At 61.6% G+C, this 21782-nt stretch overlaps 7 protein-coding genes across 7 annotated transcripts; all 7 read right to left on the bottom strand.

Moving 5' to 3' along the window:
• Window positions 1-1148: 1148 nt before the first annotated feature.
• On the bottom strand, window positions 1149-2420 carry LMXM_13_0620 (conserved hypothetical protein; the record flags this gene model as incomplete). Its single annotated transcript, XM_003873214.1, has 1 exon — window positions 1149-2420. One exon carries the CDS (start codon window positions 2418-2420, stop codon window positions 1149-1151), a length of 1272 nt encoding a protein of 423 aa, XP_003873263.1.
• Window positions 2421-4581: 2161 nt separating this feature from the next.
• LMXM_13_0610 (actyltransferase-like protein) lies at window positions 4582-5388 on the bottom strand (the record flags this gene model as incomplete). The annotated part of the gene is made up of 1 exon (XM_003873213.1): window positions 4582-5388. The coding sequence occupies one exon, from the start codon at window positions 5386-5388 to the stop codon at window positions 4582-4584; it is 807 nt and encodes a 268-aa protein (XP_003873262.1).
• Window positions 5389-6468: 1080 nt separating this feature from the next.
• On the bottom strand, window positions 6469-7476 carry LMXM_13_0600 (conserved hypothetical protein; the record flags this gene model as incomplete). The annotated part of the gene is made up of 1 exon (XM_003873212.1): window positions 6469-7476. One exon carries the CDS (start codon window positions 7474-7476, stop codon window positions 6469-6471), a length of 1008 nt encoding a protein of 335 aa, XP_003873261.1.
• An 825-nt stretch (window positions 7477-8301) lies between these two features.
• LMXM_13_0590 (conserved hypothetical protein) lies at window positions 8302-9279 on the bottom strand (the record flags this gene model as incomplete). The annotated part of the gene is made up of 1 exon (XM_003873211.1): window positions 8302-9279. One exon carries the CDS (start codon window positions 9277-9279, stop codon window positions 8302-8304), a length of 978 nt encoding a protein of 325 aa, XP_003873260.1.
• Window positions 9280-10322: 1043 nt separating this feature from the next.
• LMXM_13_0580 (conserved hypothetical protein) lies at window positions 10323-14984 on the bottom strand (the record flags this gene model as incomplete). The annotated part of the gene is made up of 1 exon (XM_003873210.1): window positions 10323-14984. The coding sequence occupies one exon, from the start codon at window positions 14982-14984 to the stop codon at window positions 10323-10325; it is 4662 nt and encodes a 1553-aa protein (XP_003873259.1).
• A 3668-nt stretch (window positions 14985-18652) lies between these two features.
• LMXM_13_0570 (putative 40S ribosomal protein S12) lies at window positions 18653-19078 on the bottom strand (the record flags this gene model as incomplete). Its single annotated transcript, XM_003873209.1, has 1 exon — window positions 18653-19078. One exon carries the CDS (start codon window positions 19076-19078, stop codon window positions 18653-18655), a length of 426 nt encoding a protein of 141 aa, XP_003873258.1.
• Window positions 19079-20301: 1223 nt separating this feature from the next.
• On the bottom strand, window positions 20302-20898 carry LMXM_13_0560 (putative 60S ribosomal protein L18; the record flags this gene model as incomplete). Its single annotated transcript, XM_003873208.1, has 1 exon — window positions 20302-20898. The coding sequence occupies one exon, from the start codon at window positions 20896-20898 to the stop codon at window positions 20302-20304; it is 597 nt and encodes a 198-aa protein (XP_003873257.1).
• Window positions 20899-21782: the final 884 nt, after the last annotated feature.

Here is a 21782-nt window from a genome sequence, read left to right as displayed (position 1 = left end):
CAAGGCGTCACCCTCACCTCCATCCTCATCCGAGTCCGCAACTGCCGCCAGCACCGCCACAGCACCACCAGACTGCTACCTCTCACCTTCAGGCTTGATATAGAAGACTGTTCAACTTGATATGGCACATCGTTGCGTCCTCAGCTCTTTGCGTCTCTCTGTATTAAAAGACCCCACCGCATCGCAGGGGGAGGGGGGTTGCAGGTCTCACCGCTCCCCCTCCGCGTGCATGCGTGTAGCTGTCGTCCCTCGGTACTTCGTGTTCTGAGTGGGGTGTGGGGGAGTGTCCTTGGCACCTCTCCACCGAATCCACTCGAGCGGAGAGGCACCTGGTGTTCCCTTCCGCGCAAAGAGGGGGGGGGCAAGCACCAACACATGCGCCACGCATGTGTGAGCGTCGTCATCACATGCAGGCGTGCGGATGGGCGGGTCGATGAGAGCGTCAGTGGGTGGTGTCAGCGACGTGCACTCCAAGGAAAGGATGAGTGCAGTAGAAGGCGCAGTCGATCGGCAGTGACCGCACCCACTACTGCGTGGGAGAAGCAAGCGAAAGGAAAAAGAAAGCGGGAGACAGACGCCGGAAGGGGAACGCCGTCCACGCCTCTGCATGACGCACTCTCTCAGTTTTCGCCTTCGCCTCCCCCCCCTCCCGCCCCTCTCCAGTCGCTAAGGGGCGATGCAGCGCCGCATCACGTACGTTTCCGTTCTTTTTTTTCGCCGTATCAGGGCGTAGCAGCGAAGAAGGGCAGAGAGTCTGTTGGGAGGGAGGAGGGGGACGTGACGACGGCAGCAGTTATCGCTGTAGCAGCGCGCCCGAACGCGTCGTCCCTGAGCTCACTGACGTCCATGACCTCACCTCTGGAACAGGGCGCAGCACACACACACACACACACACCGCCTTGCCTCACACCCACAGACGTGAGACACGACTCGTTCACCCATGAATGGCGACTGTCGCGGGAGTGAAGAAGGCAAGAAGTAACAGTGTACAAGACGTGTTAGCGTGTGCGCTGTAAGTGCACACGTCTGGGCAGAAAGGTGCGCAGCGAGGCCTCTCTGCAATCAGCAGCAGAGAGATCTCGCAGCGGAGGACGGTCATGGCGGTGCGCCTGAAGCCGGCGTCCCCCCCCCATCGGCAGTCTCTCTCTCTAGTAATAGTTTTCGATGTGCAGAGACGGTACGAGCTGCCGCAGCATCAGCCGCGCCGCCGAAGTCTCCTCCACAATGCCCTCAATCGTCTGTCGCAGCACCGTCACTCGGTCCTGCGCCTCGGTCAACTGGCGTGCCTCACGCGCGGCCGCATCATCCTGTGCGTGCAGCTGCGCTTCAACAAGCGAACGTTCCTGCAAGAGAGCCTGAATGCGGGCGTTAATGTCGTCCACCTCGCTCTGTAGTACAGAGCGCACAAGTTGGCGCTCCACCGCGGCGGTGGACAGGTCTTTGTGCTCCTCCTCCGCAGCCGCCAGCTCTTCTCGATACACTTTCACGCGGCGGCCGGTGCTGATGAGACGACGGGCCTGTTGCTCTGCTGCATCGATGAAAGCGTTCGTGTCCGCTCCGCTGCTGCTGCTGCTGGCGCAACTCTGGCCAATGATGCGACGCACGTCCGGCGGGAGCGGGCCCTCCACGACGCCTGCTGGCGCTGACGAGACTGTTACGGAAGAGGATAGTGCTTCAGACCCTCCTTCCCCAGAACCGCTGTGAGGCCCCGTTCCATGCACGCCCGCGCTGGGCGGCAACTGCGCATACTGAAGCGCGCCGGTGGGTGGCGACGGCGACGGCGACGGAGTCGGCCATCCCCCCGTGCCCGAACTCTGTTGTTGCTGCTGCTGCTGAAGCTCTTGTTGTAAGAGAGCGTTGTAGTTCACAGCCGCTACCTTTCTCTCCCTGCCCCGATTGGCAGGGGTAACGGCACCACCGGCCCCCGAAGCGGTGAGGCCAACCGATGCAAGCGGAGACGAGGATGACGGCGGCATTCGGCTCTGCGTCGGTTGCTGCAGCTGCAAGACTTGCGCGGTGGTGCACGAGGATGTCGGAGTCGAAGATCCCCCAAGCCTGTCACGGCTGACCCGACGCTGGAGTCGCCTTTCGCCTGATGCGACTGCCGACGCGCAAGAAGAGAGCGGTGTTGAAGTGGAGGAGAGCGGTCCACTACCGCTACCGGCTGTGACACCCGATGTGAGCCTGGTGCGGCTCTTCCGCGAGAGGCTTCCCTGCACACCGGCTGCCCCAGTGCTACTGGTGGCACTGCCGTTCCAGAGCAGCGGATGGAATGGATTCCCCTGCAGTGGTCGAGTCTGAATCGCTGTGGCGAGCACCGAATCAGGCGACGCGGCAGCGAACTGCGAGCTGGGTGTGACCTGTGGGTAGTTGCTGCCGAGGCGTTGGTAGCCGTCCGCGGCCCTGCCCATGTGTGTCATCCACGCGCCGTACGGTAGGTACGGGGAGCACAATGCAGCAGCAGCGGTCACCGTTGAAGCAAGCACTGGGGGGAGGGGGGTGGATGCAACGATGCCAGAGCGCGCGGCGATGGTACTTGCGCAGTGGAAGTGTTGGGTGGTACGTTGAGAGGCTCGGCTGGAATGGCCGCCGAGACACTGGAGAGGGAGCACAGAAAACCAAAAAAAAAATAGAAGAGAGAGAGAAGGCTGGTCAAGGTGGGTGGGTACCCGTGCATACGTGTATATATATATGTGTACGTATGGCTCTCCCGCTTACCTACCCCCTTCCTCCCTCACTCCCCTCCCCTCCCCTCCCCTCCTCTACTGGTCTGCTTGAACGCCCTCCGCGAGGTGCTCTGTCGTGTGCCGCACCTGCCGCCGCCCTCCTCCGCTGTCCATCAGCGCTTGCTCTTAGTGGGCCTCTAACGCCGCACTCTCACAACAGACACGCCTCGTCGTCCTTCTCCCCCGACCAGTAAAGGAACAGCGAGAGAGGGAAGGAGGGAGGGAGGGGGAGGGGGGCAGAGGGGCAGTCCGCACACTGTGGCTGCCGTGCCTTGTCCTCCTCGTCTTTCTCGTGGTGCGCCTCAGATCTATGGGTCAGTGATGTCTCCCACGTGTGCCGGGGTTGCCGAAAACTTGTGAAGGGGAGATTGAGGAGAGGTGATCGCACACTCCCCATGTGTTGCCCGTTTCCTGGTTATGATTGGCACTCATGTGTGCCCGGGTGGGCAGAGCGAGAGAGGGGGTGAGTGCAAGCATCCATGAGGAGAGAGAATGTAGCCGCGGCAGCGCACATGTACGCATGCAAACATACGACTGGTCAGCACGCCCTTTAGAGAGTCAGTGCGTCGACGGCGAGCCCGCCCGCCCTCTACTCCTCCTCGCCCTTTTGGTTTGCCCTGCACCCGAGGCCGGCAAGCGAGTGCTCACCCGTCCCTGCGGGGCACACCGTCTGCGGGTTCATTGTATCCATCCTTGTACGCCGCTCTCGGGGCATGACGGTGGGCGATCGCGTCTCCGTCTTTCTTCTTTGGGCGGTCCACCGCAGGCGAGATCCTCCCCCCCCCAACCAATCAGCGCTGCTTCTCGTAGTGATAGTCTGTGAGAAGCGGCCCCAGTGACCACATGATCTCCTCTCTCTCTCGCTATGTTCACTGCCCGCGTCTCCAGAGGAAGTCCTCCCGCCCACCCTCCCCCCTCTCCACCCGGTGAAGCAGGAAGCTGGAAGGACATGCGGCTCCGCACTCTCGTCAGTACGCACAAGCACAGGCGGCATACACGTATGTATGCCCCCGCATGGAAAAGACGCACTCTGCTCCTGTCAACATGCGGCCTCCGTGTGTAAAAGCGGCACAACCGCGCCGCACACACACACGCACACGCTGGCGAAGGAAGGGAAGCTTACTTATCTACACGTGCGTGCGTGCGTGTGTGTGTGTGTGTGCATGTGCCCATACACGCGCACAACCAAGCCGTAACGTATAAAGCGGAGAGCAAGTCCGCTGGGCAGATATAAGCTGGAGGGAAGTCGGGAAGAGAGACACACACACAGAGAGACGACAGCGCATCCGTCCCCCCCCGCCGCCACCGCCGGTATCCGTCCCCAGCGCGTGGATATGTGCACCGCCAACGCTTCGTTCCCTTTTCTACGTAGGGCATCTGCGTCAGCCGCGGCTGTGGCTCGACGAATGCCAAGTGGCACGTGAGCAGCAGACACCCGCGGTGACAAAAGGAGGAGAGAGAGACACACACACATAGTGCATGCGGGCGTGCCCTTGCGTATTGCATCCTCGAGTGCGTGGGTGCGTTACATACGCGCTGTTCTCCCACCACCACCACCGCCCCTGAACAAAAAGAAAAACCAAAGTGGGAGGGGAAGAGAGAAGAGAGTTCGAGCAGTAGAGACTGCATGCGTTTTGGAGTGCGACGCGTCACAGCTCACCTGCCCCACGCACGGCTCGTTGCCTCGCACGCTTGCTAACGTATGATAAATATATATGTAGATATATATATATATACCAACCGCCATCAGAAGCAATACAACGACAAGGAAAGGGCACCGGCCAAATCATCAGCGGCGCTTCACTTCTCGGCGGCAGTGCCGTGCATTGTTGTGCGCATGTGCGGTCCCACCTCCTCACATCGAGGCACCCACCAAGCACTTGACCATCACAACATACGGCATATGCAAGTCCATGCACGCACGCCCGTCCTTTGGCGTGTAGCCGGCCTTGGTGTAAAAATCCTTGGAGCTCGGCTGCGCGTGTGTAAAGGCCCAGCGGACGCGAAAAGCGTCCCGGGCGATCTTCTCGGCTGCCCTCATCAAAGTCCGACCGACGTCAAAACAGCGAGCGCTCTTGACAACGCACACGCGCTCGATCTCGGCAACCACCTCCGACGCCCTCGAGACCCGACGCAGCCGCAGCGTGCCAACGGGGATGAGTGTCGCAGGGTGGTAGCTCGACTTGTACACTGGCGCCTGGATAAATGGGTTCCTGCTGCTTCCAGTGCGCGCCTCGTTGCCCGGCGCGACGATGTTCTGCTCGCAGCGCTGGAACCGCAGCCCTGACCCTTCCATCCCTATGCTCTTCAACAGCCGCGCCTGCGCCATCAGCTCCTTCATCTCCTCCATAAAGAGCGTGTAGTTCAAATACGCCACAACGTGCAGCGAGACCGACTCGAGGTCGTCGCACTCTTCTGATGCGGCAAAGGCCGGCTCCTCGCAGAACACCCTCACCCGTGTGCGCACCGAGTCCGTGAAGACGGGCTTCACCTCGCCCACCACGGAGCGGAACGTCGTGTACTTGGTGAAGAGCTCCTTCGCATCTGGCTTATTCGTGAGCAGCTTCTGCACCTCATCCAGCTTTGTCCACAGCGAATCAGCAGCGCCGTCCCGCATCGCGGCGCACGTGCCATTCACGGCGGTCTTCGCAGTCGAGGCCATGTTCGTGGCAGTTTGCCCAAATATTACAAGTTCATATAGACGTATGGTACGTGCGCGTGTGAATGTGTGCAGGTGAGCACGAAAACCCTGGTGGCAAGAAGCGCGATAGAGAGCGGATGATAGCGGGCACGAGGTCGTGATGGCCGACACGATGAACACGGAAGACAGGCGGAAGGACCAGCGGGGGAAGGCAAGAGACACCGATACGGAGAGTCAAGGAGGGAAGGGAGATGGAGCAGTACTGCCAGCGAGCGGGTCCGCCACAACAGTGGCCTCCGCTGATCATGGACGGCACGCAGACAGGTCTTGGTAGACCAGTCTGTATACACGAGGGAGGAGGAGGAAGAGAGAGGGTGGTAGATGTCACACGCACAAGGGCACACGTCACCATCACAATGATGTTCCAGCTTTCGCCAGTTGTCGTTGAATAAAGCGAGAGGTTCGTGTGGAGCATCACACACGAAGAGTCTCTGGCACACATACACACACCCAACCTCACCCCACGTCGTCTCCCTCCCCTCCCCGCCTCCCCCTCTCTCTCTCACGACCTGCCCCGCTCGCACTTAGAACGACGGCGAACAACACGACACCGTGGACCGCACACCACCATGCGCGGATGCGCGGACATGGAAGGCGATGCAGGTTTGCGTGTTCAGCTGACGGTATGTGGAGGTGGAGGAGGCCAAGTGATAAGGGAGAGGTGCGACACTGAAGTACATACCCGCAAAGCGCAGGCGACTCCACAGCAGCGGCAGCGCCAGGACGTGCAGCCACGCACACAGAAATCGCTATGTGTATCATAGTCAAAACGCGCGCAGCTAAGCAACGTGGAGAGAGAGAGACGAGGAGGAAAAGGATGCGTGGGCCCCTCTCCACCCACCCACCCACCTCCTCCACAACGACACACACACACGCACACACACACACACCTGAGCATGTGTCGGAAGGCGCGCCAGTGAGACAAGGGCACAGAAAGCAGCGGATCTCGTGTACCAGTGTGTCACCAGTAGGCACATACGCATGTCAAAACAAACGAAACGGAAGAGGAGGCGCTACGCGCGAGCGACGACACCACCGCTTTCATCCTCGTACCCCACGCCCCTCATGTGCGAGGCGCACGTCTGCCTCCCCACCCCACCCCCTCCTCGCTCCGTCTCTGTGGAGAGCTGCTGCCGCTGTCTGTGGCTCTTTGCCTGGACAGGACATGCGGTCCAGCTCCCTTTCTATCAAGGTCATGCGTCGCTGCAGCTGCGCCATGCCAACCACGTCCACCTGCGCCTGCGCGTACTTCTTCTCCGCCTTTCGACCGGCGACATGTTGAAACACGCCATTCCAGGTAGACCCGTTCCCGCTGCAGCGGTGGTAGTGGTACACCACACTGCAGAAGACGCCCGTGTAGGCGAGGAAGTACGTGGTCGGCTCCACCAAGTTCCAGTCAAACGTGAAGAAGATCCAGTTGAAGTACACGACGAGCTGCGTGGCGAAAAATGCGAAGGTGCCGTACTTGAGCAGCGGCAGGTACACGCCGTAGACGAACTGGTCGATCTTCGCCTTGCGTGCCGTGGAGGGGGCGAGGGTGCGCTTGGCCTCGGCGAGAAGGACTTGCAGTTCGCGAACTGTGTGATCTGCAATGAGCGTGATGGGGGCCTGGCGAGCACTTCTCTGAGAAGCCGACGTCGCCAACACCGGAGACGACGGCGAGGGCGCCGGTGGTGCGGCTACCGTCGTGGCCGCCTCCAGTGTCACCTCAGACAGGCGTAGCGCCTCCGCAATGAGCTCCTCGAACGCAGCGACGTTCGTCACGGCGTACGACGGCGTTGCCGTGAGGTGGGCAATTCTAGTAGACCCATCACCTGCGTCCGCGCCACGGCTGCGGCTCTCGTCGTGCCCCACCTCGTTGGCGACTGAAAGCGGCGCGTAGGATGTGTGAAGGACAACGGCCGACGGCGACACGGATAATGACGAGGCTGCGCTGGATGTGGGGATGGGCCTGAGGACGTGGTTGAGAGGAGCACCGGGAGAGCTCAGTTTTGCCTTCGCTGCAGCACCAGCAGCCGTGGTGTTGTGGCACTGCGGGGCGGAAGGCATCCCCGGCAGTCGGAACAGAAGGGGACGCCGTGCGCAGCGCGTGGCTGCGCGGCCGCACATGAGGCGCATCACGGTGCTGTAGAAAAAAGAGGGGGGAGAAGCAGTCGCGCACAAGCCGCGGTTCGTGGCGTGCACGATATCTGTGTGACGGTGACTGTCTGTGCGTACACACACGTGTGTGTGTGTGTGTGTGTGCGTGCGTGTGTGGAGAGATGAATGCGACTTGGCGACGGGGACGAGGTGCGAGCGAAGAGGGGATAGAGTCGCACCGTGTCGGTGAACATCATCAGCCCCCGGCAGTCAGAAAAAATCGTGCGCCTGGCAACGTGGTCGGCGCAGCCTCCCCTGATGCTGTTCGCCTGCGTCGGTGTGTCTGCCTGGAAGAAGGACACTGGACGCCTGTTCCTCTCCCTCCAGTGGGCCCATGACCCCGCATTCGCACGAGGAAGAACCCCCCCCCACCGCCACCAAAAAAAAGCACAGGGAGAGAGACTCGACCACGCGCAGTGAGAGGCGCCGCGACGGAGCACACTCGGTCCCCGTCCCCCACTCCTCCAAAGCACAGTCACACGTCCCTTAGACAAACTGCTCGGTTGGCGCTGCTCCTGTCGGTGCTCAGTTCGACGTCCTGCTGTTGTTTTCATTTTTTCCCCCTTGGCCTTCCCGGATGATCGTGGCCTCGTCGTAGGCACGCGCACATCGTGTACAGACGACCAGTCACAAGTGGGGCAAAGGCCCCCGCTGTGGTCGCCTCCACTGTCGCCATTCCGGCGAGCGTGTGAGGACCAAAGGAAAAAAGGGCACTGCTGCACAGACACACACACGTCACAGGTGAGCGAACACTTCATCCAGCCGCGTCGCGGACGCCAGACTGGCAATCGTCACACCAAGACCAAGTCCCATCTGCGCGCGAAACAGAGCGCTGCCGCTGTTCCACGTGAGCAGCATGCCAAAAACACCGTAGATGCCGCAGCGACCAGCCGACCGCATCCACCGGTCATCTTCCGGCGAGGTGCGTAGCGTCCCTATCCGACTTACGATGGCGTCCACCTGCGGCTTTGTAAAATACGCTCTCGAAGACGACAGAACCCCGGAAGGCGAGGGGCTCGGCGTATTGGTACCCCCAGAGGGTTGGCTGAGCCTCTCGTCCGTTGAAGTGGGGGCCGCCGCACCGGGCTTGACAGGAGCCTCGTAACCGCGGTACCGAGCAGGATCGTGCACGACGGAGTGCAGCTGTGTCCAGAGATACCCCTGGGGCACTAACAGAGTCTCCCACGCAATGCTCTCCTCTCCGAGTCCCATGCGCGCGAGCTCTGCCTGCACCGAGTCTTCGCACACCCGCAGCCAGGCAAGTGCCTTGGAGGCAAACGACTGTTCCGCTTTCAGCCGTTCCTTCGCCGCGCGGTGGCGTTGACTGTACTGCTCTGCAGCCATCACAGCAGCAGCCTTTTCCCGCACCGCGGTGGCCTCCAGAGCCGCAGGTGTCAGACCTTGCACGCACTCGGCAGCGCCGTAAAGAACGCCGCCGATGATTCCAAGTGGTGTACTGTAGCCGGCGCTTGGGTAGAAGTAGTGGTGTAGCTTGGTTAGCGAGCGGTCGGCGAAGGAGAGGCGTGGGCGGTGGTAAAGATAAAAGTACACCACCGATGCCGCGTAGCCAAGTGGTACCGTATAGCGCATACCGGTGACCGCGCTGTGCTCGCACAGGGCGAGCCCTGGGTATTCAGTGGCGCGGATGCATGTCGCGTACCCCGTGTAGTCACGGAGGTCGATGACTAACGAGATGAAGTTCAACAAGTCCATGGCGACGATGGCGGGTGACACGATATAGCCCGTCTGTCGACAGTGCGCACGCATGCACACACGAGCGATCGCGGGCCAGGCGGGCACTGGCCACCACAGAGCTGCAGCTGCGCATGGAGATTGAGTGGAGGGGCGGGCGGGCAGCGCGAAGCGCAGCCGATTGCGAGAGTGTGTGGTGAAAAAAAAAAGCAGAGAGCGTTGCAAAGCGTGGAAGGAGAAGGCGGGCGGGGGAGAGGCTGGAGAAAGTACCGCCTGATAATGAGCACGCCCAAACCAAGGCGCAGGCAACGGGCTGATGTGCAGGCTCGCCTGAGCAAGACGCGTAGGAGCACGCGTACGTGTGTGTGTGTGTGTGTGTGTGTGTGTTGCTGTGGTAGCATCACGCATGCTTGTAATACACACTAAAGAACGTGCACTTGGCGGCGGAGGGGGAGGGGGAGGAGGGGGGCTTTTTGCCGGGTCTCGTGTCTTTGTGCCGCATTCACCGATGGGCTGCCCCTTCGACGTGGTCGGCGGTGGCCGCTTGGAGAGGGATCGGTAGAGACGGCACACCCCCTTCTACAGGGAAGTAGGGACCCACTGTGTGGGTATGGGTGTGGGTGGAGGGAGGGGGAGGTCGAACTTGGGTGTCGGTGGCCGAAACAGGAGAGGCTCCTGTCGGACACACACGCACACACGCGAGCCCACGATACACCTCCCTTATACAGATACACGCCCACGTGCCGGAACTTAAAACACGCACCCGAAGAGAGAAGGCACAAATCATTACCTTGTACAGGAGAAGGAAGGCACGCACACACACGCACAGAGCGAGAGACGACGACAATGACGACGATATCCAACAGTCCCACACACACGCACACACAGGCATCGATCACGGAGAGAGGGAAAGAAACAGCTGAGCCGCACACAGTCATTACGGCGCATAGACACACACGCACACACACACACATCCGCGGCGAGAGCCCTCCTCCTCAGCACCCTCGTCGCTGACGATACTTTTCCTTCCAACCGCCCCCCCCGTTATTTGCCCCCATCCTTTCTCAACTCTGCAGGAAGGCCCTCTCCTGCTCCGTCGGCACACGGGCGTCCGAGTCGGCGGCGGCTGTCGAGGCGAAGGACGCAATCACCTGCGCCACAGCCTCGTCCCCGCTCTCCTCCAGCGCCATCAAGGCACGTGCGCGGATGGCGTGGGTGTACGCGAGGAGGAGTCGCACACGGTCCAGCAGTTGCTTTGTCTGCACCACAGTGTCGCACAGCAAGCGAGAGCAGTCGGCGGCGCTGCACGGCGTCACGGCCGCTGCAGAGGCGGCTATGTCGTTGTCCCCCTCAGAGGTAAAGAGTGTTGGCAACCCGGCGGATGGAAGCGATGAGGAGGTTGCATTGGCCGACCCTGACAACACGTTCGCACCGCCTGTCGACGCAACAGCGCGGTCGGTGGACGTGGTGGCAAAGCCAGAGAAACGCCATTGCATGTACAGCAGCAGCAGTTTGCCTTTGGAGCTGAGGGACACCGCGATTTGGGCGAGAGAGTCTGAGGCGGTGGAGGCGGTGGAGGCGGCGATGGAGGCCGACTCGCGCGCATATGATGTGGTCTTGCTGGGCGCACTCACACCGATTCCCCCACCGCGCGCTGCGCCTGCACGGTTGTGTACCGCGCCGCCAGCCCTGTTCGATGGCGTCGTAGCGGCGGCGGTGGCGGAGAGGGCGGACGGTCCCCAGCGCCAGGCGTGGTAAAGTCGTGCTGCGTGGTGCACGGCTGTCAGGTCGGCTTGGAGGTTCATCAGAAACATCGCCCAGTGCGTCATGGCCACACTAACCGCTGACGGAGCCCGCGTAGCGGCCGCGCCATCGCCGCTGGAGGTGGCGCCTGCCTTATGCTTCCCTGCCGCACGCGCCGTCTTGGCATCCACCTTGGGGTTATCGCCGCCGCCGTGGTCACCACTAACGAGCAGATGAGCCTCCGCGTCTGACAAAAACGCGAAGAGCAGCCGCAGCGCCATCAGTGACCAGCGCAGCGCGCCTGGCAGACGGTGCAGTCGGAAGTCGCTGTTAACAAAGGCCGCGACGCCGCTCGTGCCTTCCTCGCCCTGGCTCCGGCACTCTTGCTGCCGCAACCCTTCACGAACACGCGACGTATTAGAAAGCTCGAGTGTGGCCGACTTGCTCATATGACCGACCTTCCCGAGCACCATTGACTGCTCCTGCGTAGACTCGTAACCAAGCACCTCCAGTGGGCCCTGCCCCTGCACTCCAGACGAAGCGCCGGTGCCGCACCTGCCAACAGTCGTCGCGGGCGGTGCCATGAGAGCGTTGTGTACGCAGCCGGCGATGAAGATGTTATTCATTCCCGCCGCATGCGTCAACTCATGCAGAACGGTCTGCACACACTCCGCCCAGCATACAGCTTGCAGAACGCGCGCCGTCATGAGCCTCGTGAGCAGTGCAGTCGTTGATCCGCCCGCACTCGAATCGGTTGTGCTGCCTGCGATGGGGGCGCGTAGCAGCAGCCCACCCTCCACAACCTTGACGTTATCAGCTGTCACGTCGGCAGCGGGGCCAGTAGGTGTTGTGTGCTGCTCCGTGGCATGATGACCGGCGCCTGTATCACGCGGCTGTGACCGGATGCTCTGCAGACGCGCCCAAAGCGAAGCCACCTCCGCATCGCGCTCCATCAAGTTACGCAGCTCCACCTCCGCCATCGAGCACACGCCCGGCAGAGAGGTGAGGGGATGGTCAAGCAGCGTGTCATCGACGGCGGCGGCGTTGCTTTGCGCGCCTCGCGTGACCGTCGCCTCCTCTGCCGAGAGAGGCGCCTCTAGCGGCAGCACCATAGATGGAGAGGACGGTGACAGGGACACATCCTGCATGCGCGGCGGTCGCGTGTGAGCGGGAACCGTGTCGGCACTGCCGTCCGGGTCGTCAACGCTGCCGGCCCCGGCCAGGCCTGCCATCGAGTGGGCCATTTCAAGGGTGATCCCCAGTGCGTCGTGGTCGCCGCTGCGGCCGCGGCGACTCTGCACGAGGCGCACCACCTCGTCCATCGCCTTCACGAGAACATCGGTAGATCGGCGCACACACTTCGGTTTGTGGTACTGTCCGTGGCTGACCTTGGCGAACAAAGCCGCAGCACTCTTGTGCTGCGGTGAAGGCTGGGAGGGCTGGTGCGCTTGTAGTGGTTGGCGGCGCTGTAGAGGAAAGCTCAGTGGTGACTTCTCCGACTCAGCCGTCATGCTGCCCGTAGACTCGGCGTCCATCGCCGAGGCGAGCGCTTGCTGTCCCAGTGCCGCTACGTGGGCTTGGAGACGCACAAAGGCGGCGGAGAGGGCTGTGTTGCGCTCGGCTAGACGCTCCGTCTGGAGCTGCAGCGCGTTCAACTGCTGCGCACGCAGCGCCCGCTCCCGCTGCAATGTGGAGGCGAGCTGCAGCGCCCATGGAGGAACCGCGGCATCCCCTGCCCCTGACCCACAAGCGGAAACGCCGCTCTGCCGAGGGGAGTAGCCGTCAGGCAACCTGTCCCCCTCCACGAGATGCACACCAGGCTGGTGGTGTCCGCTCCCGGCTGCTACTCGCAGCGCCGCCGCGTCGCCTCCCCGGTCTTTCGCGCTGCTGCTGGGCACGAGAGGCGACGTGACCACCGCCGATGGCGGCGACGCCCCTGGAAGACTCAGCGCCACTGCCCCGCTCTCGTGGCCACCGTCGCCGGACTCTCTGCTGTGCACCAGCTCTTGATGCTTTGCCAGTGCGGCGGTGTACAGCTGCTGCAGCTGCTCGATGGACGTGGCAATCGTCTTCCCTTCGGCGGTTGCGTAGTCGCGATCGATGCGGTCTGCCACAGCACTCGGAAGCACGGGAAGGTTTGTGAGCGAGCCCTGCTCCAAGAGCCACTGCTGCCGCCCGCGCAACACCCGGCTGAAGTCCGCTAGAGTTGCCTCGGCGGAGCGTTGCTGAACCAGAGACTGCCGCACCTCATCTGTGGTCTTGACAAGATGCTTCAGAGCGTTCTTGATGTCCTGGGCATCCGGCGCGATCGCCTCCACCAGCGAGGATCGATCCGCCTCCACCGCCAACTTGCGGTCGGTGCGGTAGTCCGGCGACGCCTTCACCACAGCCCCTCGGTGGTGCAGCGTGGCTCTGTCTACCGTGGCAACGGTGACTGCGCTGTGCGTAACGTTGCTCACCGCCGGTGGTATCGCGGTAGCTGTTATGGCACTGTTACCACCGGTCTGATCTGATGTCTGTGTAGCAGGCTGCGCAGGGGGTGAGGCGGTGCCGACAGTCGTCGCCATCGCTGCCCCCCGAGGCACCCACTCGGTCCGCTGCGGGGGTGCGCCGCCAGACGCGGTCGCGTGCGTCAACGCGATTGTGCCGTCGTACACGAACACGGCCATCATGCAGCCCTTCTTCTGGTCGTCCTGCGCCACCACCGCGAAGCGGGTGCGTGGGACAATGTGAAGGCCGAGGGGGAGGGCACCGGCGAACTTGCTGTACGCCAACACGGAGGGCTCTCTCGGGTTCGTCACGTCCAGCACCATCAGTCGCCCCTCCCCGCTTGGCGACTCCTGGCCAGCAATGATAGCGTTGTTGCCTTTAAAGAGGATGGCGCTGAAGGTGTACGGGAGCGTGCGCTCCACATCGAGGGTACTCGTGTTCATGAGGGCGCTGCCGCGGGCGAGGCCCACCCACACGAAGCCGGAGTTGCGGTGGTACTCGATGACCGAGGCGTCCAGCTTCATGCGGATGCGGTTCTCCTGCCCTTTGGGGACGTTCACGTTCTCTCCGCTCGGCTCAAACACACGCACGCAGGCGTCACCGGCCACCGCGAACACCTTGCCCGTCGACTCAGCGTACGTCGCGTCGGTCAGAATGGCGGCGATGTTGCGCCGCTTCAGCACCGCCCGCCGCTGCGGATCCCAGACGTGCACGCCCTTCTCTCGCCCAGCCGTCCAAACCTTGTTGCATGCCTCCCAGTACCAGATCTTGTTGACCGTCTGGCTGTGCGCGTTGTGGATGAGTTGGTACTCCAAGTTCGACATGTTCACCACCGCCACGTGGCCGCGGCTCAGGCCGCACCACAAGTAGTTGGAGAAGCGCACCCCTTGCTTGTCGTGGCTCACCGGGCTGCCGCTACCCATCGCGTCGTCGCCGTAGCCGTCATCATCGTCGCTGTTCCCGCGATTTCCCATGCCATCCTCGCCACCAAGGCCACTGGCGAAACCGCGACCCAGAAAGACGCCGTTACTGCCAGCGCGCTGCTTCCCAGACTTGCGGACGCCAGAGCTGCTGCGACCGCCTTTCTTCCGCTTCCCCGCCTTTGCGCCCTTCGGCGTCGTGCCCCCCGTGCGAGGTGACGTCGAGGCGGACTTAAAGGTGGTCGCCTGCTCCTCAGCGATCCGCACCACCGCCATGCAGTGCACCTGATCAATGTCTTTCACGGACTTCGAGTGCGTCAGCTCGCGTCCGCTGAGATGCAACGCCGCGAGCGGATCGTCGCCGACGGCGGTCCACACTACTGGTTCGACCGGGTCCACGGCCATCGCCCGGATGCTGCTCGGCACCGCTGCCCGGTAGACCACTCCAGGGACGGCCTCGTTGGAGTTCACGCGCGAGTATTGCGGGGCTGCGCCGCCGCCTAGCACGTCTGCGTTGCCGCCGCCTATGCTAGTGTTGGCACCTGCCCCGTTGCCCCGGCGCGAGGCACCCATGCCGCTGTTCGTATACGCACTAGGGTTCACAGAAGAACGCTGCGGTGGCGTAGGCAGAGGCGGCGGCGGGGGACTGCTGCCTGGAACGCCGCCAGCCGCAGTGCTCGCGTGCATGGGAGAGGACGAAGTGGCTGCTGCCGCTCCGCCCGGCACCAGCCCCAACGGCGGGGAGAAAGAGAGGCCGCCTCGCATTCGGTCACCGCCTGCGCTGTTGGATGCTGCGCCTCTCCCGTTGGCATGCGCTGCAGTGCCGGAGGGTGATGCACCGGCTGCAGGGGATGCATACGGCGTCGGTGACCCCACCTGCCCGACGATCGCCGGGCGAGGTTTGGATGTCGTCTTCTTCGTGAGCGATGCCGACACAGCAGCGGCGGCGGCGGCCCCTGGCGATGGCCCACCAGCGTTCGCGTTCGACGCCGCAGTAGTGCTGCCATAGTCCACAAAAGTGTTGTCGTCGTCTTCCAGCATGTCCTGTGAAGGGCTGATGTACATCAAGGACGGGGCAACTTCGCCCAATGATGTCCCATCGTTGCCTGCCTCACCGACAGCGGCGGTGTTTGGGTGGCGCTGATCCCTGCTACTCGGCAGCCCCGCTGAACCGCTCCGCTGCTCACCTGTCAACATCTGGCTCATATTCGCCTTTGCGCGCCCCTGCTCCTCTTGCGAGGGGAGGTAGGGGTAAGAGGGGCCGAGCGGCCATCCGCCTCCGCTCTTGCCGTCTATGAGGCGCAGACCTGGCACCTGCTGCGTTTCGCCAGCGTGAACCGATGAGCCCGTGGGTGGGGCACTGCTCGAGCTGTACTCCGCCGCCGTGGAGGTGACGTCGCTGTCCGAGTCTGGTGCCTGCCGTCTTCGTTCGAGGCTGTACATTGTACGCCTGTTTCTCTCTTGGTTTCTATGGGTATCTGTGCGCCGCGTTCACGCGTGTCAAGCACACACACACACTCGCGACCTCCCTTCCGTTGGCGAGTATATGTGCGTGGGCGTGTGTTGAGGGAGGGAGGAACCAAGGAAGGCAACGAAGGACAGAGAGGCAACAACTGACCACGGGAGGGGAAGAGGGTGGGAGGAGGGCAGAAGGGATAGGGCACGTACGCGCAATACGCGCACACTCAGCGAGCGAGAAAGGGACCAGCAACAAAGCAAAACGAGGAACGGCAAGCAAGCGGGAGATATAAAACGGAAGGGGTGGGGGGAAGAGAAAACATAAAGATATGATTCAAAACACGGTACCGAAGGCTCTCTGCCGAACACGCTCACACACGCACACACGCTCGCTCACACACACGCACACACACGCTCACACGCGCGCATGCAAAGGGGGGAGAGACACACCACGGACACTACACGGGGTAAATAATAATGATGATGGTAAAAAAAAAACGCACACAAACGTACAGCAGCAATCGACTCAAATAAAATAATATAAAAAAAGTTATGTCGCGCTTCCGGTGCCTGCGCCGTTGGAATATGCTGTGGTGCGTGTGTGTGTGTGTGTGTGTGTGTGTGGAGGGGGAGGGGAGGAGGGTCTGTGCGTGGTGGGCCTCTGTCCTTTCTCTTATTTTCTGCTTTTCGGGGTGCCTAAAATAACCGCCTCCATGCGCGAATACATGTATATATATATATATATATTTGTGCGTGTCTGTGCACACACACACACGTACGTACGCGCACTAAGCCCACACACCGCGTGCTGCGGGTATGGAGGAGGTAGGGCGGCAGAGATGAGTGTGTGTGTGTGTCTGTGTGTGCGTTGGACGAGGAGGAGGGGAGGAGAATGGGCGGTGAAGTAGAAACCGAAATCGTTGCCGGTCTTGCTGCTCTGCCTCACCCGCCCGCTGGTTCGCACGAGAACACCAGAAACACCAAACAGGAAAAAAAGCAAGCCAAGCAATGAAAAGGGAGCCAACGGGCGAAACAGATAAGAAATCGAGCAGACGTGCGCAGACCCAACGCGTGTGTGCGTGTGTGTGTGTGTGTGTGTGTACCGGCAAGCGCACGCACACAGGGCAGAAGCGGGGAGGGGGGAGGCACAGCCACAGACACGGGAGCGCGCGAGGGGGAGGGGAGGGAGCGGGAGAGAGAGGTCGTGGAGAACACGAGAGGAGCCGCCTCACGTCACGTCACTCACGCGCGTGTATGTGGTAATCGTGCAAGGTTCCCCTGCCTCCTACGCGTTCGCGAAAATGCTGGCTAGGTGTACGATGTGCAGTGGAAGCCTTTGGGCCTGCGCAACGGAGAAGATCCGCACCCGAGACAGGCAGACAAACGCGGCTTCGACATTTGGCGTTGATACTCGAACCAGGGCCGTCACAAGCAAGGGGGGAGACAGGCAACACGAGATGGTGAGAAGAGTGAGTGCAGGGAAGGCATGTCCAAGGGAGATGGAGGGAGCGCACGGACGGTAAAGAGCTATGCGTGTCATACAGACGCACGCCCACGTTAGCGTGCCATGGAGAGAACAGGCGGGGAGGAAAAAATGACGAGCGTTTCTCCGACGCGCGAGGGAGGGGGTAGGAGGAGAAGCGGTGGCGTTGCCCCCACCCAACCCACCCACCCCCCGCAGAAGCAGCAGTCAACACCCACAGAAACACGCAACATGTCGTGTGCCACGTGCGTGGCGGTAACACATGCCCCTGTGTCGGTCTGCGTGTAGCGTGTTCAAGGGCGAACATGGGGGAAGGGAAGGGATGCGGGGGGACAAGGAGTGCTGTGTGCGTATCGGCCCGAGCCCACGCACACCCTCCTCCATCTCCCCCCTCCCCCTATCCATCCACCCATTCATCCCTGCCGCCGTGTCACTGGCCTCACTTTTTCTGATGTTGCTCCCCCCCTCCCCTCTCACTCGCACACGCACACGCATGCGCACTTGCGGTGCTGCGGCAGCTCTTTGGTTTGGTTGTGTGGGTCATCGAAAAACGAAAAAATCGAAACATTTTACCGAAAAGAGCAAATGAAGTTAGCGATTTCGTAGATGTGCAGCAGTGCTGCCCTCTTCCTCGTCTCCTCGCTCTGCCATCTGCCATCTGCCCCCCCAACACACACACACACTCATCATCATCTCTCGCTTTCGCTCGCCACCGAGCCTGCACACGCGCGCACGCATGCGCACATGTGTGTGTGTGTGTGTGTGTGTGTGTCCGAGCACGAGAGAGCACAGAGAAGAGTAGGAGAGAGCGAGAGCGGGCAGCGCGAGGAGACAAGAGGATGAAGGAGTAGGTGAAGCGTAGGAGAAATCTGCTCCCCGCCGCGCGCATACATGCGCACACACACACACATACACACTGCATACCGTGACGAGTAGCTCGCGAAAAGCGTGCGCAGGCATACACGAGAAAAAAAAACAAAACACGCACGGATACACGAGCCCCTTCTTCTGCATGCGCAGCATGCATGCGTGTGTGCCTGGCACGTTCCTTGCAAGCCACTGTCTGTGCATCTCCTCGCACGTCTTTCGTTTCTTTAGAAAAAGAGCGCTTAACGAAAAGATGATGCCCGTCCCCTCGGAACTTTGCCCTGCGCCGCGCCACGCCGCCCCCCTCCCCGCCTCTTCGGCATGCGTGCGCGCATGCTCGCTCGCACACGCGCAGCCGAAACGTTGCTCACTCGGTCAGAGAGAGCGGATGGGAGGGGGGGGGGGGGGGGGCGAAGAGCGGGGAAGCTGCTTTTTAGTGCAACTGAGACAGCAGGTAGTCCAGAGCCTTAGTGCGCTCACCGAAGTCACGAATGGCGACAGAGGAGCACTTGAGAGTCTTCGTCACCTCACCGGCCACATCGCGGCGCACGAGGCCGGCCCACTGGGCGAGCTTCTCGCGCTCCTCAACGTTGATCAGATCAATGTTGCCCTGCTTGGCGAGCGCGGTGACGAGCTTCTTGTACTCCTCATCCTCGCAGTCATCAGCCAGAATGCACATGTGCGCCGTCTTGCAGTCCAGCGTGCGGGCCACCTCAGAGAGGCCGCGGACGAGGCCGTTGGCCTCAAGCGCCTTCTGGATCACAATGCGGACGGCATCCTCCAGGCTTTCCGGGGCGACATCAACCACGACGTTCTCCTCTACCGCAGGGACTTCAACACGGACGGTTTCCTCAGCCATTGTGGTAGCAGTTTGGTCGTTTTTTTTTTCCGAAAGAGAAGAAAGACGGGAGAGCGTGCGGGTGCGCAGATAACGAAATCTGCCCATGTGAAAGACGTGCATGTGAGTAAGTCGGAGCGTTTTGGTATTCGTTTGATGTGCGCGTGTGGCAAGAGTAGACGTGCACCCAGCAGAGGGAAAAGAGAACAAGAGGACGTAGCGGTGGGGAGAGGAGCGAGGTAGTAGCAGTCGTATTAGCAGCGGAGACGGATTCAAAGAACACGCACTTTGATATTAGCGGCTGAGAGAACAAAGAAGGTTGCACAGCTGCGCACCCGTGTGCGTCGGGTGCTGATGTCGATGTCTGGGGGCGTCGAAGTGAAATGCAGGCCCGTGCGGAGGAAACAGAAGGGGGCGACGGGGCACAGAGGCAGAGCGGGATGGGGGAAGGAAGAGGAGCGGACGCCGCACACACGCATGCGCATGTGTGTCCGCGGGCCAGTCGTCCCTCTTGCGCCCTCACCCTCACCATCCTCCCTCCCCCCTCTCTCACGCTCTCTCCCACGATATCCACCATCATCGTCCCGCCTTTCACCCTCCCCCGCTCCTCCTCATCCCTATTCTTCCCCCTCCGTCTCCCTCACACAGGAGGCGGAGGAGGAGTGGGAAGAACACACGAGGGTCCTCAGAAGGCGAGGGACGATGGAGAGTGCCTGCCCCTCGCTGCCCCCGTACCCCGCTCTTCTCCATGCACAACACAGCACCCACACCGTACACCCACATGCACGCGCAGACGCACACAGGCCTTTCCCCGCTCCTCCTTGCCCAGCTCACCCACGCCAGATCACCTCGCCGTGTACCCTACATCCTCTACCATCATCCGTGTATCCACACACGCACACACGGAAGGAGAAGGAGGAGGACAACGAGGGGGTGGGAGGCGGTCGCGTAGCCGCTGCAGAGAGCGGGTAGCGAGAGAGGGAGAGCGGGAGGGGGTGGGCGGAGGAGATGCGGTGTCCTCTCCTGAACCGTTTCGTTTTTCGGAATTTTTTGTTGGGCCGATGCGTGAACGAAGGGGCGAAAAACAAAACAAAACAAAAGTGAAAAGAGAAGAGAAACGTCACAGGGGAAAGACATCACGGAGAGCGGCACGCACCTCCCACGGAAGGGACGCGAGCGCGTGGAGGCTGGCGCGCACGCCGTCGCACAGCCACGCCCACAATCTCGAATCACCGCCATCTTGCTTAGACGTGGCGGAAGGCCTTGCGCTTGTACGAGCGACCCGTGCGGCGGCCGCGCTTCGTCTCCTTGCCCCGGTTGGTCGCGTAAGGCTTCGAGTGGCTGCCGGGCACGCCAGAGGCGCCGAAGTGGCGCACCGACTCGCGGCCAGACTTGCGACCACGCAGCAGGTACGTGTTCTTGCCAGTCGGAGCAATCATGGCGAGCTGGTCGAAGGTCAGGCACTCACCGCCGGCGGCGACGATGCTCTGGCGCGCGCTCTTGGAGAAGCGCAGGGCGCAGACGCGCATCGCGGGGATGCGGGCCATGCGCACATCATCCAGAACGTCACCGACCACGACGGCGATCGGGGCCGTCCTGTTCTTCGCGGTGAAGACAGCCTTGCGCTTCATGACGACAGCGATGCGGCTCAGCGAGATCGGGGCACGGTTGCTGCGGCTCTTGATCAGGCGCTGGTACACGACCTTGTTGAAGCCAGAGCTCGTGCGCTTCGCAAGGAACTTGTACAGCTTGATCAGTAGCTTGATGTAGGGGTTCGTCGAGTACGTGTGATGGCGAATCACACGACTCTTCTTGGAGATGCCAGTCAGATCGACGCCCATTGTTTCTCTCTTTCGATTTTTTGTGTGATGGGGAGGGGAGGAGGAGAGGGGGGAGTTTGTACGTGGGTAAGTGGGTTCGTATGGGGTGGGGGAGGGAGTGCGAGGCGATGGAAAGAAAAGGATGGACGGTGGACACGCACATAAGAGGAAGACGCCATCACCAGAGGAGCAGTGGCGGCATACGTGCTCTAGGTGGTGGTGGTGGTGGGCCAGCGTACGCCGCAAATGGGGAAAGGGAAGTCGCGATCGTGGATGGATCGCACACGTTTCTGGGTTGGTACCCTGCTCTTCCTATGCTCACGTACGCATGAAAAGACTCCACGGGGCAACGCGTCAAGTGATGCAGCATATCTCTGTACATCACGTGATCCGTTTCACGTATGTGTGTGTGTGTGTGTGTGTGTGTGCCTCTGAGTGTGATGACAGAGCAAGCAAGCGTATTCATCAAAGCCGCCGCATAATCATCCCTCTCGACACGTCGTCCCTCACCTCCACAGGCCCGCCTTAACTGTCCTACACGGGATGTGCGCGTGCAACTCGGCGCATGGTGTATGGATGCGCACACTCTAGTTCATGCCGATTAGCTCGGAGGGAAACTCGGCATTAGAATCAACTACACAATACCGCCGTTAAACGCCGTCGTCTGCGCACAGGCGCACGTCCCCGTGTATGCGTCCATGCGTGTGTCGGTGAAGTCGTTGGCCGGATGAGCGAGAGGGGGAGCTGCAAAGGTGGAGAACACGTCTCCCCTCCTTCCCCGCGCTTCGCTCCGGCACGGCATCGGCACCCCGCAGAGACGCATAACCGCGCACACGTCAACGCAGTCTGTGGGCCGCAAATCACAGAAGGGCGGTGGGAGGGGAGCCGTGGAGTAGAAAGCAGCG

This window comes from Leishmania mexicana, chromosome 13, assembly GCF_000234665.1.
Source record: "Leishmania mexicana MHOM/GT/2001/U1103 complete genome, chromosome 13".
In the NCBI taxonomy this organism is placed as follows: Eukaryota; Euglenozoa; class Kinetoplastea; order Trypanosomatida; family Trypanosomatidae; genus Leishmania; species Leishmania mexicana.
Note: the sequence above shows the minus strand (reverse complement) of the source record. Positions and strands in the feature narration are given on the sequence as shown.